This window comes from Akebia trifoliata, chromosome 3 (genome assembly GCF_017979445.1).
Source record: "Akebia trifoliata isolate Shusen 1 chromosome 3, ASM1797944v1, whole genome shotgun sequence".
NCBI classification, from domain to species: domain Eukaryota; kingdom Viridiplantae; phylum Streptophyta; class Magnoliopsida; order Ranunculales; family Lardizabalaceae; genus Akebia; species Akebia trifoliata.
The window spans coordinates 41,763,127-41,781,475 of NC_141377.1; the positions used below are offsets into that span (position 1 = coordinate 41,763,127).

Below are 18,349 nucleotides of genomic sequence, written 5' to 3' on the forward strand. Positions count from 1 at the left end.
AGTAATATTTATGAAAACTTGATCAACTTTTGATGAATTTACAATTCTGGTTCACTAATCATTTTAATTAGCAAAACGTGAAAGGTAACAAAATAGAAGGTTTTAACGTGACCATTTCGTTGGTTTAAAGTGATTATCTTGCAAGTTTCTTGCTATTTAAACCTGCAAAATAGCCACTTTAAAACCTTTGAAATTGTTACCATTCATGTTTTGATAATTAAAATGAACAATGAGTCAGAATTGTAAATTTGTCAAATTTAGTTCACAAAATGGTAATTCACCCAAAAAAATATAATTACATCTCTGCTTAAACTAAGCACAAAACTGTAATTATTTTCATAAGGACCTTTTCATTTACACCAGACATATGGTATCTTCTTGACAAATTTGTCCTTTCAAATTGATTGTTTTGTAGGAGGTATTATTTTTCCATAAGAAAATTAAGTTTAGTTTATTCTTTCTTCGGATACGATTCTTCTTGGATTAGGAATTATGGATGAACCTCCTAATTTTCAACAATAATCTCTTAATTTTTTTTACTTATTAGTTTTTCTTATTGAATTTGATTTTTAAATCATTGCATAAGGATAATTCTTCAGTATTTATCTTTTGAGTGGTTTCTCTCGATAAGAAAGATTGTCATAATTTTCGACTCCTTAATTTCTTAGATATAGACTTACTCTCTCAACAAAAAGAGTAACAAGATCATATATGAATTTTTCTTTCCAAAAATATTAATTTGCATCTTGAAGCATATATACTTTTGTTAAAAAAATAAAAAAATAAATCATTTTTATACCATTTAAAATTTGTTAAGGTTGGGCATCCTAAACTGCATTTTGAAGCAAATAGACTTTTGTTGGAAAGACATTTTTATACCATCCATCTTAAATTTATAAGTTATTCTCTTCCCTTATGTGTATATATAGTAATTTCCCTATAAAGTGTTGTATTATATTTATACGTAAAAGTATACATATCATCTTAAATAAATTCACCATACTAATTTAATATAGATTTACCCTTGTAGTCTTTCTTAACTGTTTGTTCAATAGATCTCCTTTGGTATTAATGATTCCACCATCCTCTTCCATACAGGAACAAGTTATCATATGGGAATTGACTTTATTATTATCTTATATTGGCAAGTGTAGGGAAAAATATTTATCTCAACCCAAACTCGTATCTCAATGATGATCTCCTCTAGTTTTTTGCAAAAGTTTAAAATTGAAAATATTTTTTAAGTATAAGACCTTTCGACGATTAAGTTAATATGAATAAAAAAGAAAGAGTATGTATTTGAGAATGAGTCAAAAATATTTTACCTAAGTCATATCTTGCTTTTTATAGGTTTTATGTTTCTTTCCTTCGTTTGGTAACCTTCCTTGCTAAGATTCTCCAAATATTTTCTTAATTCCAGTATCCTTTGTGATTACGTAATTTTCCAATGTTATCGTTGATGCTTTCGTGTTGGTTCAAAACTTCTCTCTAATTTGACATTTCTCTCTCCTAAACTTTTTTATAACTGAAATTTTGGAAATCGAACTAATAAATATTGTTGTGTTGATTAAAATTATCTTTGCCTTTTTTTTTATATAACTATTATTGGCACTCCAATTTTACTTATTACACCCCAATTCAAAATAAAGAAAAATAAGTGAATGGTTGAGAATAACTAAAAGTTGGGGTGCCAATTGAAGCTCTCTCAACTTTTTATTTATTTATTTATTTTTATTAGATTTCTAATTTTTGGGTTTAGGATTTTATATGAGCCTAACCATAATTGTAAACAACTATTGAAATTGTTTGGACAACTGGTACAATGTTATGTAATGCTGAGATTATAATTTAAGCCAAAACTTGGTAATGTTTGAAGAGTGTGTTTTAGTATTTCATTGGGCTGTGATAAATAATTTAAGAGATTAGTGTGTAACACGTAAAAGTTGGGGAGTCAATAACAGCTCTCTTTTTTTTTGTTTATTTTTTATTAGTTCAAATCATTTGTTTGTGTTTTTATTTTTTTTTATTTTTTATGATGGGATGTTAACCTAACTAGCAGGGGTAAGACAGTTGGCTTTTCAGAACACCATTTTTCACTCAAATCCCTCTAGTACATCTAGAGGCAAGGTCTGGATTTTGTGCTAGTGAGAGTAAATGTAAACGATATTTGATCAATAATCTTGGTTTCCTTCTAAGTCAATTTTGATTCTTCATTGTTCAATCGTGGAACTGTGGATTTTAACAAGTTGAATCTTCGAATATAAGAAACATTAGTCATTCAAATACTACTCAATAATATCGAGGTGATCTAGTTAGAAACATGAAACAACCTTTTTTTGGGGCTCTAGTCAAGTATTTGAAAATGGAAGGTCAATGAACTCCTAAAATTAAATGAATGGATGAAATAACCTTGATGATGTGGCACATCCTCTACAATTGATAGGAGCTACAGAAGAAACGTGCTACAAAGGATCCGTAGCTAGGGAGCAAATCCCTGTCTGTATCATATATCTTTGCTCATGAAATCAAAGTCATCGAATTAACACCATTACATGCCCCCATGAAGGTGCTGAGTTACTGATCTTACTAAAAATCCAGGATCAATATAATGGGGGCCCATCATTTTAACCTTTCAAATTTATTTTAGACTGACAACAAGTTATCAACAAGAGTGTATACTTATTTCTCAAAACAAGAAGATAGCAAAGTTGACAAATAATGATATTTTCAATTATAACCCCTCTAGGATGTAAAATATATCTCTTCTCACCATCGATCCCCATAGTGTATAAGACAAATCTATGCATTTCGATTAGGGTCATCTTCTATGATTAGGAATTTATCAAATATGTCTTTTTCATTCCATCGAAAATCTATTTTACGATATTGATGCGTATGACCTCTCCCTCTATGTCTTGCAATAATGATTCCTCTGACATTACGACCTTTACCACAATGACGCTGTCCATAGATTAAATTATTTCGTAGATTGAATTTCACTTAACTGTTGACGGCTCCATTGCGTGTGTTACTGCCCAAGCGGTTGTGAACGTTTTTCTACGAGTGCAGATAGTACACGATACGTAGTAGGATAACTACCCCACCATACTTCTTTCTTCGCCACGTTTCACATTCTTTGTACCCAATGGAACATGTTTCATTATCATGCGCAAGTGAGTCTTGTAGATTGGTCCACGTGACACAAGTAGGAGACGCATTCCTGGATGACTATCTAACACCCTCGAATTCAATACACATGATCTAGACACTATCCAAGCAATAAATTCGATTTAAATTCTTGGCGTGCGTGATTCTTTGGAACCTGAGACGGAAAACCCGAGCAATCCAGCACCAGATATCTCTGTCTCAAATCCATCAAGAACAACTTCAGATCTCAATTCTCAACTGATCTACTTCTCTGATGAAATCCAGGCAAGACCCAATTCAACAATCCTTCAAAACAGGTAGTTTATTTGAAACCCAATCCATAGATTTTGACTTCATGTTTGATAGGTGAGGAAGCAGAACTAGATTCAGATCCCAACATAATAGATTCCAAACTTTTAATTCTAGATTTTGATTTTTGATTAATGGGTGAAGAAGAGCTGAATGGTACGGATGCCCATGATACCACTGTAAAACCAAATCCAAAATTGACCCTTTTACCCCTTATCGCTCTCATCTTCTATGAGGTATCTGGAGGACCTTTTGGGGTTGAAGATTCAGTTCGGACTGGAGGAGGTCCTCTTCTGTCCTTACTTGGCTTCTTGATTTTCCCTCTAATTTGGAGCATCCCTGAAGCCTTAGTTACAGCTGAACTCGCAACAAGCTTTCCTAAAAATGGTGGATATGTTCTTTGGATATCGGCTGCTTTCGGGCCCTTTTGGGGATTCCAGGAAGGCTTTTGGAAATGGTTCAGTGGAGTTATGGATAATGCACTTTACCCCGTTTTATTCCTTGATTACTTGAAACATTCGTTTCCGATCTTCAATCGGTTGGTTGCCCGAATTCCAACTTTATTGGGAATTACAGTTTCTTTAACTTATTTGAATTATAGAGGATTGAATATTGTTGGGTTTTCGGCTATAGCCCTTGCTGCCTTCTCGCTTTGCCCATTTGTAGTAATGGGTCTTCTTGCAATTCCAAGGCTAAGACCTAAAAAATGGCTTATTGTGGATTTTGGGAAGGTGAATTGGAGGGGATACTTTAATAGTATGTTTTGGAATTTAAATTATTGGGATAAAGCGAGTACGTTAGCAGGGGAGGTGGAGAATCCAAGTAAAACATTCCCAAAGGCACTTCTTGGAGCCGTAGTTTTGGTGGTTTGTTCGTATTTGATTCCACTACTTGCGGGTACCGGAGCTTTGGACTCTGCTCCAAGTGAGTGGAGTGATGGGTACTTTGCAGAGGTTGGGATGTTAATAGGTGGGTTTTGGCTCAAATGGTGGATCCAAGCGGCAGCTGCAATGTCTAACATGGGATTGTTTGAGGCAGAGATGAGCAGTGATGCTTTTCAACTTCTTGGAATGAGTGAGATGGGAATGCTCCCATCTATCTTCTCTTCGAGGTTTGTTATTTTTCCATATTACTCTGCGCTTAAATGAAGTATGCAGTATATATATATTTGTTAATTTCATATTAGCATGATAGCATGGTTTAAAATATTGTATCGATTGAATGTTTCAGTTAATGAAAAAACTTATATGATGTAGGTTGATACATTCAATGTTTCATATTGATCTTGTTCGATACTGATACGTATCGATCTTGGCCGATACCGATACGTATCGATCAATACGTTCTAATATTTTAAACCATGCATGATAGTACACCTCTTGAATCAAGAGTGTTATGAATTCATTCCATAGATTTTGTTCCAAAAGAAAACTGACTTAACTCATGTAAATATATGTTGTAGATCGAAATATGGGACCCCTACCATCAGCATCTTGTGCTCTGCAACCGGGGTCATCTTCTTATCATGGATGAGCTTTCAAGAGATAATAGAATTTCTTAATTTTCTCTATTCTCTAGGAATGCTGCTTGAATTCGCAGCTTTTATTAGTTTAAGACTAAAGAAACCGGATATTCACAGACCCTACAAGGTTCCTTTAGAAACATTCGGGGCAACGGTTCTTTGCCTGCCTCCTGCATTTTTGCTTATTCTTGTTATGTGTCTCGCCTCATTGAAGACAGTTTTAGTGAGTGGCATTGTTATTTTACTCGGAATGCTCCTATTTCTTGCTGTAATACACGTGAAGGAGAAGAAGTGGACTCAATTTGAAAGCTCACCAGCGGTGCCTTATGATAGTTCCCTAGAAGCCCTATCGATTGTGTCTCAACAACATCAGGAAGTCGTAGATGAGGCTTCACTAAGCCTTCTATCAGATTTATCATCTTCTAAAAATGAAGAACAATCTCCTGAAACCATGTTGGAGGGGTCCTTAAAATCAGAATAGAGGGGCCTTATTGTGCCCTTGTTCTAGCATAGTAGATGTAATTTACACGTGATAATTGTTATTGATAGAAAAATACGATTATTTGTATTATTTTCAAGATTGTAATAATACATACTTTGTTAACGTAATCTATTTGCTTCATTATATCATGCCATGGTGATGCATTAATTTGTGGGATGGTCCTTATTATGAATTCTTCTTCATGAATCAGAGTTAGAATTCCTTGGTTTCATTTTCTTGTATTCTCTTGAGTTTATATCAGGGCAAATGGGAAACTTATAAGGAAACTTCCATTTCATAAGCTTCACATTACAGTTACCACCCTCAAGATCTTGGTTTTCGCTTCCATAACTATATATATCAATGTTTTTTTTCCTGCATAAATTGAAACTCAGAATCAAAAGCCCTCAATTCTCTTGTTTAAGTTTGTTTCTTCTTTGTCACATGCTTTGTAGCTTCTACAACATGGTACTGATAGTGTTTGAGACAGGAGATTATATGACAGCTTTTTCTAGAGAACATTATTTAAGGCTTAGCTCACATATTCAAGGTAAATCAGGGATGTTCATTAGTCTTCTCTCAGTTTTTTTTTTTTTCTTCTTCTTATGGCATTTTTGCTTTGATGGTTGTTCACTCGGCCTTCTGTTTCTGTATGTTTTTTTGATCACTTAATGGAATCTCTTTACCAATAAGAAAATGCAATTCTATCTCAATCGGGGTGTCGTGAATTATTAGTAAAATTGAGCCTAGAACTGATGGGTTCTGTTACAGTGAAACAAAGTTGAAAAATAAAAAGAAATAATATATAATATAATTAAGCAAAACAAAAGATGAAAGAAAGAAAGAAAGAAAGTTGAGATTTAAATTAAGGAGCTCGATGGAAATCTGGATAGAACATCCTCTATGCAATCCAAATTTAGGGGCCTAATGAAGGCACTGGACCAGAGCAATTTGACATTCTAACTTGTCAATTTCCTAGAGTTATTTGTTTATTTTTAACATCATCTATTTATAATAAATAGATGAATTAAATAATTTAAAGATTTAGTAAAGAATGGTCAGTGAAAATGAATCTTGGGAGTAATTTAAAATTTAACCTCAAAAGAAACAAGTGAATGTCTCACTCTTTAAAGAAGCATAAAATTGCCCACAACATTCTCTAATGAACATAAATATTACCCAAGTTTTTCGGGTTTGCTTTAATTGATTCTCAGAGGGAATTTGTTGACAAGGTTGTTAGCAAACAATAAGAGACGGGTTAACAAAATCCTAAGAACACCTTGTGATTTGTGATACAAGATACAAGACATAAGACATTTTGAGCTTTTTAATCTATTACCTTATTTATTCTAGTGAGTGTCTCAAATCTCTGTCCAACTTCCAAGCTAATTTTCTATTTTGTTAATAGTATTTGTTGACAATTGTGTAGCGGAAGTTTGGCTCTCTTTTTATAGTCGTTTCGGAGGTCAGGAGACAATAACAATCGTCGCATTAGTTTTGTTACTAAAATTAAAGTTATCATCTTTTAGTATCAAATCAAAAGGATATAATCTGGCAGTTATCCCTTTTCAATCACGTTTGGAGATATGATCTACTTGCATGATGGTAACATTATCATAGGGATCCTTACAATTACTTTTTAAGAAAATAATGTTAAAATATTTTAACCTATCTTTTACATTTTGTTTTTGTTTTTTATATCTGGTTTTGTTGTTGAGAAACAAACCTTTGCTTCAAACAGTTGTTTTTTGAGACTCCAATGATTGAAACAACGATGTTTTCGACAAAAATAATACCATAAACCAAAGTTCCAAAGAGAAGGTGAAAATTCAAGATGAAAAGTAAAGAAGAACAAACGGCGAAAGTACGCTCCCTTTTTGCATGTCATGGAGATTTAGGTTGTAACTCTCAAAGTTAAAAAAAAAAAAAAAAAAAGAGTTGTGATAATCTGACTCCCCCTCTCTGACATATGTCCCTTTCACATAACCGTAAATCATTTGTCTCACGATACACAAGAAAAAGATTTATGACTTTGCGTATCTTGAGGCAAATGATCTACGATTCTATGAGAGGGTGTTAGAAAATCTTTATTAAAAAAGATAATGAAAAAAAAAGAAGAGAGGAAAAACTCTTATTTATAATAAATAGGATCTAATACTCTCATTTATAATTTTGAAGAGACCAAAATATTAAAAATCCCTCTTTTTTGTTTTCTTTTGAAATTAAATTCCCTTGTGGGAAGGACTATTTCCCTCTGAAAATGAACGGTGCGAGGCGTGCATGGTCGTGAGAAACCCCAATTGTCTTGTCTTGGTGGTGGATGGTAAGAATTTATTTTTCTTTCTTGCCACTTGGAAGTTAACCAACTCTCTCTACCTTGTACTTGGAAACTCACAAATAACAACACACGTGCATTTGACTTGTAACCTCAAAGACTTAGAATTTGTAAGTTTCGATACCGCCGCCCCCACTCTGCAGCCAAGCTGGGTTGCTACCTGCCTGCCCTTTTTATATACTGCCGTTAGATTTACTCGTGAGTCGTGACTTCCCAACGTGAAAACTCTAGAATTTTCAATCCCCAAAGTCCAATCCTTCATTGAATCACAAACAAAAGCCGAGACAGATGCAGTCACGCTCACTCGAAGAGTAATCGAACCAGGCCAGTTTTATTTTATTTTATTTTTTTAATTTTATTTTTCTGCAAGATCTCAGCTCTCAAGAGGGTTTCATGTATAATCCGGTTTCAAGCTTTAAAATATTTGCGATTTCAATGTTATTGTTGGTTTCTCTCACTTTGTTTTACTAAAAATCGAAGTAAGAAAACTTCACAATTCTGCTTTATTTGCTAAAATCAAAGTGCAACTCTTGTTCTACTTGAATTATTCTTTTAACTGAGGGAATTATAGGATTTGAATCTTTCCATTTAATTTCTCAAACCACTTTTTGAGCTTAGTTACAATCTGTTCTTTGTTCCTATTTTTAGAATTAAGAATTCAAGCAGAGATCACGAATAACTGTTGACTACCCTTCTGTAATTTGACAATTTCCATTACCCCAGAAGCGGATTCTACAAACCAGTAATTTTGGATTCCATGCAAAAAGGGGTGTTTTTTTTCCTTTTAATCTGGGGTTGGATGGATTAAAAAAGGAGCCTTTTATTTTTATTTTTTATGATAGTGAGGAATTTGGGAATATTGAGATGTCATCTTTTCGGCATTTCTCTAGAATTGACACTTTAGACCTCAAAGCCCATATTATCAGGAAGCTAGGGCATCCGAAAGCAGATAAATACTTTCAACACCTCAATAGATTACTGAGCCTGAAACTTAGCAAATCCGAGTTCAATAAGCTCTGCACTAGTACAATTGGGAGGGAAAATGCCCATCTTCACAACCAACTTATTAGATCAATTATCAAGAATGCCTTGCTTACAAAGACTCCCCCATCGAAAGTAAGCAAAGTGGGTGGTTCTCTAAATGTTAAAATTGCAAAGTTTCCTTTGTCCCCTCGCAAGGGGAGGTCTTCAAATCTTCGCTATAGCAAATTTAGGGACCGCCCAAGTCCTCTTGGACTCGACTCCAAAATCCAAAGTATTGTGTGTGATGAATCAAGCCCAAGGACAAAAGAGCAGCAAACTGTTACTGTGTTACTTTCTCTTGGTAGCCGACCCCTTGTTTCAGTGGAAGATGGGGAAGAGGTTGAAGAATTGATGGGCAGCCCAAGTGTTCAAAGTAGAAGCCCCGTTAGGGCTCCACTAGGTATCCCTATAAACAAGGGTGAGGCACGTAAAGCTCTTCGAGGTGGCTTTCTATCTGCTTTTCATCCCGGGAATTGTTGTAATAGTCATGAACTACCCGATACCATGTCTTTAAAGAAGCAATTGGAGCGGAAGTTGGACAAGGAGGGACTTGACATTTCTATAGATTGTGTTAATTTATTGAACATTGGATTGGATGCATTTCTGAAGAGGTTGATCGGGCCCTGTGTGGAGCTAGCTGGATCAAGTTGTGGACTTAAACACATAAAGCAAGTTAACAGCCAGGTCATATCTGCTTTCAATGGAGTTTGGCCCGAGACATACACGCAGAGATCAGCCCAGTCCATTTCTGCATCCTTATTGGATTTTCGGGTAGCAATGGAGTTAAATCCTTGGGTACTTGGTTTCGATTGGCCTGTACAGCTTGAGAGGATTTGCTTGCTTGCATCAGAAGAATGAACAATAAGGGGATGGGACCTTGAGTTGAAACTAATCACACGGCGATGATGTAGCATTTCTAAGTTTAAGATTCACTTTAACATGGACCTTGACCTTCATCTGTTATGCAATATTTACAAGCACTGCAGAAGGCTATCAAGTTATGAATGCTATGAGAGGTTTTCAATCACAGTGACTATCTTGTGTACAAATATCAGAGACAATCTTGTCAATTTCATAAGTGCAAATTCCTTTTTTTTAATACTTATATATGATAGTTGTTTATTCTGTCAGGGTTTGATTGTAAATAAAAGTTTTTTCGAGCTTCAGAGTGTCTACAATTAGCATTGTTAAATTCCTTAGCAATTTTAAGAATTTGATCTCAAATAAACTGTTCATGTTGATAGTACTATCTGGAATTATTTTCCTTTACCTCAGTGAAAATTTTGTCAGTTATGAGTTGAATTAATTTTATTGTAAGATCACACAGTGGACTCTTGCACCCATTAAATTTGATAAGCTGGCCTGGGTGAGCCCGTGAATTCAAAGTTGCAACCGAGGGCACCATCCAATTGATTCAGGGAAGAGCTGTACTGGAGTAACATTGAAATTGACATCGTTTCACACATTGAACCATAGATGCTTCTCATTCGTATCTCGATGAAAAGCATCTATGGTTCTATACACACATCCACATCAGCAATGTGTGAAACGATGTCAATTTCAATGTTACTTAAGTATTTTCCTTCGGGGAATCCAGATTGCATCAGTGAAAAGAACCGTTGGTTCATCTCTAGTTGCCCATGCCATTCTGAAAAAATCATTAATTACTTTCTTTTTAGCATATGGATTTCAAAGAGTGGTGATGATGATTTGGATCTCAAGCAATGTAAGATGATCCTAGATGGGTATTTAAAACTTTAGTCTTGCGATATGTGGTCTAAGTTCTGTCCATGAAATCCACTTCAAGACAACAGTTAACAATCACAGAAACAAGCTCTGACATAAAATTTTAGCTTCAAGGTTTAGTTTCTTTGCCGTTATGAGAACTAATTGCTATTAGGATTCAGAATTCTCTTTAAGCAATCTTATTGATATAACGTTTTTTCTCTTTTATTGATGATGTTCATTTTACTGATGGGAGTAGTTAGTGAATATGTGTTCTCTATCACACTGTTTGATTGCCTTTCAACCTGTATTTAGGATGACAGATTCAATAAATTCCATTTCTAGCTTGTTTATTCCATATTCTTGGAGATGATATCAGACAGGCAAATTGAACCAAGCCCATTTGATTGTAAAGGCATATCGTGGATAGGCTATAGCCTTAATCAATCACCAATACCATTCATCTGCTGCTTCTCTGATTGTTAAGATCACTTCTTAAATGTTCAAGATTTATACTCTTTAATAGAGATATACGTCTCTGATCGATACCCTTTTTCAAATTATGGCATGTCCGAAGCTGCCCGTTTTGAAGCTCGGATTCATCCCTAGCTATATTGAGTGAATGTTGCTTCATATAATAGTTTTAAAATTTGACAACTCAAACTCGGCCCAGTCGACTTAACTCCCGAGTTATCTTGTACGTTTCCCAAGTTATATTTAATACTATATGTAATTTTTGGGATAATAGAAAATAAATATGATTTTAAATTTGAATAGTTAAAAATATATTCTATACTTTAATCTGTCCAATATATATGGGATAAAGCATCGATGTTGATGATGATGGTTTATGCATATTTTATTGACTCATTCAAGTTGTTTTGTGAGTCATTGGCTTGACTTAATTCGAAGGACGTATGCGCACCTGATTGGCTTAGACACGCTTATAGTGCACAAAGGAGGTAAGTATTGGAGGGCAGATTTGTTGATACATTTCTGTTGAAAATGGAGATTTCGTTTGAACAAAGGGAATTTAATTTTGTCAAAGTGGATTATCTCATTTTGCAGGAAACAGATTTGCATTGAAAAACATTCTGTTAAAAATTTGGAGAGTTTGCTTGTACACGGAAATGCAGACCAAACATCAGACTCAAATTAGTGAGCACAAAAGGACTCTATTTTGAAATTTTTTATCACTCTTTTTTATTCTATAACAAGTCGGTAGTAAAAATATCACAATAATAACATTGTAGCCTTTTCAAGATGTACTTAATTATTCCAACATCCATGAGTACGTATAGGTGGTTGTGGGCACCACAATCACATTCAATGTGGACAATACATGTGTTACCTCATTACGTATTTAGTTGATTTCATGTCAAATTCGAGTTGAAGGTCAGGTATTGAAGAACCTCCTAAAAAAAAGTTTATTTCATGACTAGTTTCCCTGGTCACGTTTCTTTGTTAGTCAATAATTAACCAACTGGGCCAAGGGCTTATGTCATCAACAGATCAAATTTGTGTGGAGATTTTTTAGAGTCCTGATAATATGAGACCCCCCTCTAATGCATGCCCCCGTCACAGTACCGTAGATCAGTTGCTTCCGGATATACAAGAAAAAGATTTATGATTATGCATATGCTGAGGCAATTGATCTACAATTTTGTGATAGGGTTGTAAGGGACATGTGTCATAGGCGGGTGTCAAAAAATCATTACACTTATTTATAATTTGTATCACAAATTATGTGCATCCCAAAGCTATGTTGCTGCCTAATTTCACTTGAGTTTAGACCCTTGGGAGATCCTCAACAAGTAAACTATAGTTGAGATTCAAGTTAGGTAGGGCCTTGGCACATCAGAGGTCTTATACAAAGGGCTCAAACAAAAAGGGATCCGGGCATATTGTGCGCGTGAGGGTAGTGAAACACCATATGATCAAGAAAAATAAGGGAAAAAGAACAATTCTAGTGAATGGATGATCCCTATTTTCATGATAATTGGTTATGGATGATGCTTCTCAAGAGCCTGGCACTTAGTCCATGATTTTAAAGAGTCGTGATCCAGGAAGGTGTCCCGTTTCTATATATAGGAACGGTGTCTATGTGGCACATTTGGATTGATGAAAAATAGATTGTGCTGCGTGCACAACTTGGTTAGGAACCTGAGGTGTTTTAACTGCCAACTCTTTGTTATTAATTCGGAATACGGCAAAAATTCAATTCATGAAAAATTCGATTTCTATTCGATTTTGAATTGCAAAAATCCAATCTAAAATTCAGCTAAAATTTCAATAAATGAGAAATATGCAGCATATGCTTCATACGTGTACTATCTATTTTCATTTAAAAAATTCGACCATATGATAATGATGGTGATGTCAAATGGTGATGGTAATAATGATGATGGGGACATTGAGGTTATTGTTCCATTGATTTTAAAAAGAAGACCAAAGTCAAAGGACAAATCATCAATTTGAAAAATTAAGGTGTAATCTCAAATGAATGTAAAGGGTCGTGTCATTATTTTTTTAAGCATAAAAGGGAAATTTTTCATGTAAAAATATGGATTCCTCCAAAATTTTGAAGCATAGCCGCTTCAAAGTCGACTTGTGTTACACATTACAACTTACAAGCTTACACTTTGCAACATACAACAAGTTATAATAGCATTTTTTTTTCCACCGAATTTTATAAAAATTTGTAAAAATCTCTTTTTATAGGAACGAGACACCATATTGAATCCTAAATCTTGAAAATTTATCTTCTGGTATCATTCATAAATAAGTCACTTGGGTGTTGTCAATGGGCCAGGTCCTAAGAAAATTAGAACCATAATCACTATTTTTTTTTAGTTTTGATTCTTATCGGTTCCAAATTTTAAATATGTGGAATTGGAAATAGAATCAGAACCGGAACCACCAAAAATCAAGGATGCCCGTTGGTTTTGATTATCAATAATTGAATGGTAAAAAATATTTCAAAATCATTATTAAAAAAAAATCTTCCTTTGCAAAGTATCAACTTAATAATAATTTGTTCCACTAAAAAGATGATTTAATGACTTTTATTTTTAAAAATTAAAAATTATCTTTTTCACAAGTAATAAATTTAAGAAGAAATGACCCGTTTTAAGCTACAATATTTAGTTTATACGAAATTAGAAGAACTTTATATAATAATGTTAATTTTAAAATGTAGAAAAACTTTTAATCATGTATAATATAAAAGTAAATGATAAAATAAATTGATTCCGAATACCCCGCGTGTACCCATTAGATAGAACCTATTGGTTTTGGTTCCTATCGGTTCGATTCCATATTAGACCAAACTCTAATCACTTTCAATAAAAAAGGATCGGAATCAGGGTTTTCAATTTTAGTTATGAGTAAATGGGTACCCATTGACACTCCCACTTAAATTCACAAATCTCTTCTTCTTCTTCTTCTTTTCAATTTTATAGATATGAATAAATTGTCAAAACCATCCGAGATATCAAGATGACTCAATCAATATCATCTCTCCTATCAGCCTTGATCCATGCTGCCATAAAACATTCAATAGGACCCATTGGATCTTATCATGGAGTTCTTAAATACAATGGAATGTGATTACTCACTAATCTAATCAGCTAATTAATTAAAGGGTAGGGATCCGATGGATTCGTGAAAAAAACACCAAATCCTAAATGTTAAAACACCAAATCCAACGGTTGGGATAAAACCCATATCCTAAATAATTAAAAGACAAGAAAGGTTAATGACTTGAAGAGAATCTTTAGACTTCTAATCATTCTTATAAGTTAATTAGCTATTTAAGTAGTTGATTAATAAAGTGCCTCGTTTTTAGTCAAGTGTGCCCCACCATGAACATAGGGAGTCTAGTGGCTCAGGCTTTTTTCGCAAGCCCACATGACCCACCACCCCATACGGATGCACTTTCTTCTTCCGGCAACCCGTGCTCTCTTGTCGCATCTCTCACTCTCACACACTCTCTCTCTCTCTCTAAGCCAGCTTGATAAGTATGAGCAGACATGGATTTTGTTTTAATTTTTGGTTTTGTTTCTTTCTTTTATTTTAAGTACCTTAAAGATTTTTTAATGTCAAATCCATTTTCTTCTTCATAGTCTAATGGACCTATGGATAATTAAATCTTCTTACAATCTGTAGGTACAGCTACAACATGCCCAACCACTTTCTTTCTCTCCCAAACCAATGGAGAATATATGGGCATTTATTCTATGTTAAACTATACAATTTGTATCGTCCAGCCATCGGATGATAATTATAGAGATGATGTCGATTTTATGACTTACATTGACAAATTTTCTAATGGTCTCATCAAATGAATAATCAAACATACAATTTATTGGAAAATAACTAATTCGAATATGAAAAGACCGATCGATCAATTATCAAGACTCAATCAAGTAGGATTTCTTTAAAACAAATTTTATTCCCACTTTCAGTAAAATTCCTGTGTGCACAAATATTTTAGGACGGATCATTTCCGGATACAATAGTATTTCAGATTTTTCAGTTATATATCAATCCAAACACCCTTAAGTAGATATAGGATATTGCCCAAAACTTAGTCATTTCATTTTCAAATAAATTTGATACATCTAAGGGTTAGGATCTCATCCATCTAACCAACAGATGGTCAATTTTGTCAGTTTTTTAGGTGGGAGCCCAACCCACCTCTAGAATGTGGCATATCCATCCATCAACCTTCTTTCTTCCCTACATTTGATACCCAATTATTCTCTTTCTTCTCCAAACATCCAAGTTTTTTTTTCTTTTTCTTTTTACCCTATTGGGTTATCTTCCTGACAGTTTGATTTTGGACTAATCCCAATCTAAATTAAGAGCAATCCACCTATCGTACAGTCAGGATCAATGAGTCGGCTATAGTCTCTCTCTCTCTCTCTCTGATTATAGATGTATTAAGATATTTAGACATAATTTAGGAGACAACTGTTAATGGATATAAAGAAATATTGGGTGCATGTGATTCATCTCAGCAGGCTAAGCTGCCCATTTGATGATTGTCTGGAGCAGTGTTAAGGCTATCTATTATTCTGAATGATAATAATATAATATAAGCTGGTATTTATATTATATTTAATTTAATATTTCTATTTTGCTGTACTGTCTGAAGCATCTCTTTCACATACCTTGAATCACATTGGCTTAGGCACTGAGATTTGTTTGGCATGCATCACACCTCCAAATACAATAATATTTTTGGTTTCTCTTTGTGAGGGAGAATCTTAAATTCTTCTTCAGTTTTATTTTATTTGTTTATATTGCAGTATATACTTATGGGAATGTGAAGCTGTGGTGTTGTTTTTATCAAAGGAAAGTGTGGTTCAAGTGGCTCTGAGGAGACAACTTGTTGCATCACTTTCCATTGAAAGAGAGAGAGTTCTTTTCTTCAGAATTTCAAGTTGTTGTTGATTACCTCAATTCATGGGATTCTACAGGTAAAGCCAAAAAAAAACAATCTTCTATTTCTTCACCACTTTTCTATATTTTGTTTTGGTGGTAGAGATCTCAAAAACAGATATAGTTTGTTTGTTGGTGCTTTGGTTGTACTTGTATATAATTTTTTTTTTTTAACTTTTAAATTCTTCTTGATTGTTTCTAAAAAGATCTTATTTTAGAAATGAAATTCTAGAAATCTATAGTACAACCATGTTCTGATTAGCCCAATTTATAGTGAAAGAACTCTATTTTGGTTTTGAGCATAGATTTGTATGTTGTGGTTATGGAGGTTCCAAGTTCCAACATGTTTGACAGTTGAGTTCTTATTATGAAAGCAACCTCTTTTTCTGTTTTAATTATATTCTCATAGATGAGTTGAGAAAAAATGGAGTTTCCTGTTTGAACTTGCAAGTTGAAGTTCCCATTTAGTGATTTGAAATTTTCATTCAGAACGATATCTGATCCAAATTGATTGAGCTAAACAATTAACGCTCACGAATATTTCATGGCTCATCCCAAGTAGTTGATCCACAGTATATATATATAGACGAACATACGGGGATTTAATTTAGGATACCCGAGAGTACTGATTATAGGAAATAGGACTGTTTAGAAAATTTTGAGCTTTGATGCATATCTGGGAGATTTCATGTTAATACCTTGTTTATGTCTAACTTTCCTAGTATAAATTTACCCGTTTATCTTAAATATTCCCTGAACAAAGAAATTATTGAATTCTCCCAACGATATAGTACATTGTTGTCAAGCTCTTGGTCAAAAGGGTTCCGAAGAGACCTTGGTTTTACCTCAATAAAATGAAAATTCTGCTCCACTGTTCTGCAAACCTGCCACCACTTTGCGATACCTTTTTTGTTTTTGTTTTTTTATTATTAGTGCAAGTGGGTTATTTGGTAGTAATTAGTAGTTGAAGGTAGGTTTTGAACCCATGTCATGGTACCAATACTCTCATACTTCAACTAACTTAAGAAGTTTTCACCTTCACTACTTTCAAGATTCTGAATTTTGGTGACACTTGTTTACAGTTTGGTTGTTATTTGTTGAGTGCATATTTTCCTCCACTTTCAGGTGTGCGTGACGCTCTTATATTCATAGTTCTCCCCCTCTCCAACAGATCGGTCTTTTGGAGTAGTTGGTTGGTTAACATTATTAAATAGGAAAATCATCTCCCCGAGAACTATTTGTTTGATAAACTAGAGTCGGAATTTTGAATGTAAATCTTATAACATTTCCATTTAACAGGTTTCGGAGCAAAATGGACAAGAATGGTTATACTTGATTATGATTAAGATTCACATCCTATGAAAAAAATTCTGAAACAGAGGGATAAAATTCAAGGTTGTTAGTTATAGTTTTTCTTTGGAAGGCACCTCCTGAATAGTTAAGATACACTGATTTCTATCTACTTTAAGAGGTGAATGGAGAGGCATTTGAATCCATATGACAAGGAATGCATGAAGATGGCCATATTAAAGCACGAAGAAACGTTCAAAGAACAGGTAGTCCAAAATTTAGTCCCTCTTCCTTCCATTTCAAGAGTAATTATCTATCCTAAAAGATTCTAACATTGAGGATGATCATGCAGGTATATGAACTTCATCGACTATATCGAATTCAGAAGATGTTAATGAAAAACATGAAAAGCAGCGGACACTGTGAACGTGGTCAAGGCAGATGGACCTTAGAGAATGAAACTAGCTTATGTGGGGTCAATTATATTAATAAGGAACAAAATCCACCAAGGAAACTTGACCTTGAACGTCCAGCCGAAGAGTACATCGTGGATGAAGATGGAGATGGAATGCAAGAGATTGCAAATGAAAGTGATATCGAGTTGACTTTGGGCCCCAGAAGGCTTCGACGAAAGAAGAAGGCTGCGATGTCATTAAATTCAGATACTGGACGAAGCTTTTCTTCTCCTTTTACCGATTCCAGATTTATTCAGGGGGAAAGCTATAGTACCCATAAGAGGATAAACCCAAGAGAAGAGTTAACAGGCCATGAGTGGGAGCTAATCCAGGTGCCCAACATGCACCCAAGTTTTCAAACTGGAAAAATTGCTTTTGATTTTGATGAACAATTGAGACAAGAGAGACTAAATCAGCCTACTTTTCTTTTCCAAGTTTTGAATCTGAACATGATTTAAATCTTCTCAGTTAATGACCCAAGCTTTAGATTTCTTATAATTGACCAATCCATGTTTGCTGTTTAAGTGAAAATTTTCCATTTAGATTAAAGTTTATTGAGTGGTTGAGTCTTGAACAAGTCTAACGGTTCTCTAGCTCTTGAAGCCCATTATAAAGTG

General features: G+C 34.3%; 3 protein-coding genes across 5 annotated transcripts; all 3 read left to right on the forward strand.

The window, feature by feature from the left end:
- The first annotated feature begins 3,225 nt into the window (after positions 1-3,225).
- PUT5 (Amino acid permease family protein) lies at positions 3,226-5,608 on the forward strand. Of its 2 annotated transcripts, XM_086435434.1 has the most exons (3): positions 3,226-3,464; positions 3,514-4,567; positions 4,919-5,608. In XM_086435434.1, the coding sequence occupies exons 2-3, from the start codon at positions 3,591-3,593 to the stop codon at positions 5,457-5,459; spliced, it is 1,518 nt and encodes a 505-aa protein (XP_086291560.1). In that variant the 5' UTR covers positions 3,226-3,464; positions 3,514-3,590; the 3' UTR covers positions 5,460-5,608. The 2 variants fall into 2 exon arrangements, with proteins under 2 accessions (XP_086291560.1, XP_086291559.1); XM_086435433.1 differs by having other exon boundaries at positions 3,226-4,567.
- Positions 5,609-7,680: 2,072 nt separating this feature from the next.
- LOC147407044 (uncharacterized) lies at positions 7,681-9,947 on the forward strand. The gene has a single exon (XM_086435435.1). It carries the CDS (start codon positions 8,659-8,661, stop codon positions 9,673-9,675), a length of 1,017 nt encoding a protein of 338 aa, XP_086291561.1. The 5' UTR covers positions 7,681-8,658; the 3' UTR covers positions 9,676-9,947.
- Positions 9,948-15,280: 5,333 nt separating this feature from the next.
- On the forward strand, positions 15,281-18,349 carry LOC147407045 (uncharacterized). 2 transcript variants are annotated; one of them, XM_086432815.1, is made up of 4 exons: positions 15,281-15,648; positions 15,855-16,025; positions 17,287-17,543; positions 17,630-18,349. In XM_086432815.1, the coding sequence occupies exons 3-4, from the start codon at positions 17,463-17,465 to the stop codon at positions 18,188-18,190; spliced, it is 642 nt and encodes a 213-aa protein (XP_086288941.1). In that variant the 5' UTR covers positions 15,281-15,648; positions 15,855-16,025; positions 17,287-17,462; the 3' UTR covers positions 18,191-18,349. The 2 variants fall into 2 exon arrangements, with proteins under 2 accessions (XP_086288941.1, XP_086288942.1); XM_086432816.1 differs by lacking the exons at positions 15,281-15,648; positions 15,855-16,025 and having other exon boundaries at positions 16,045-17,543.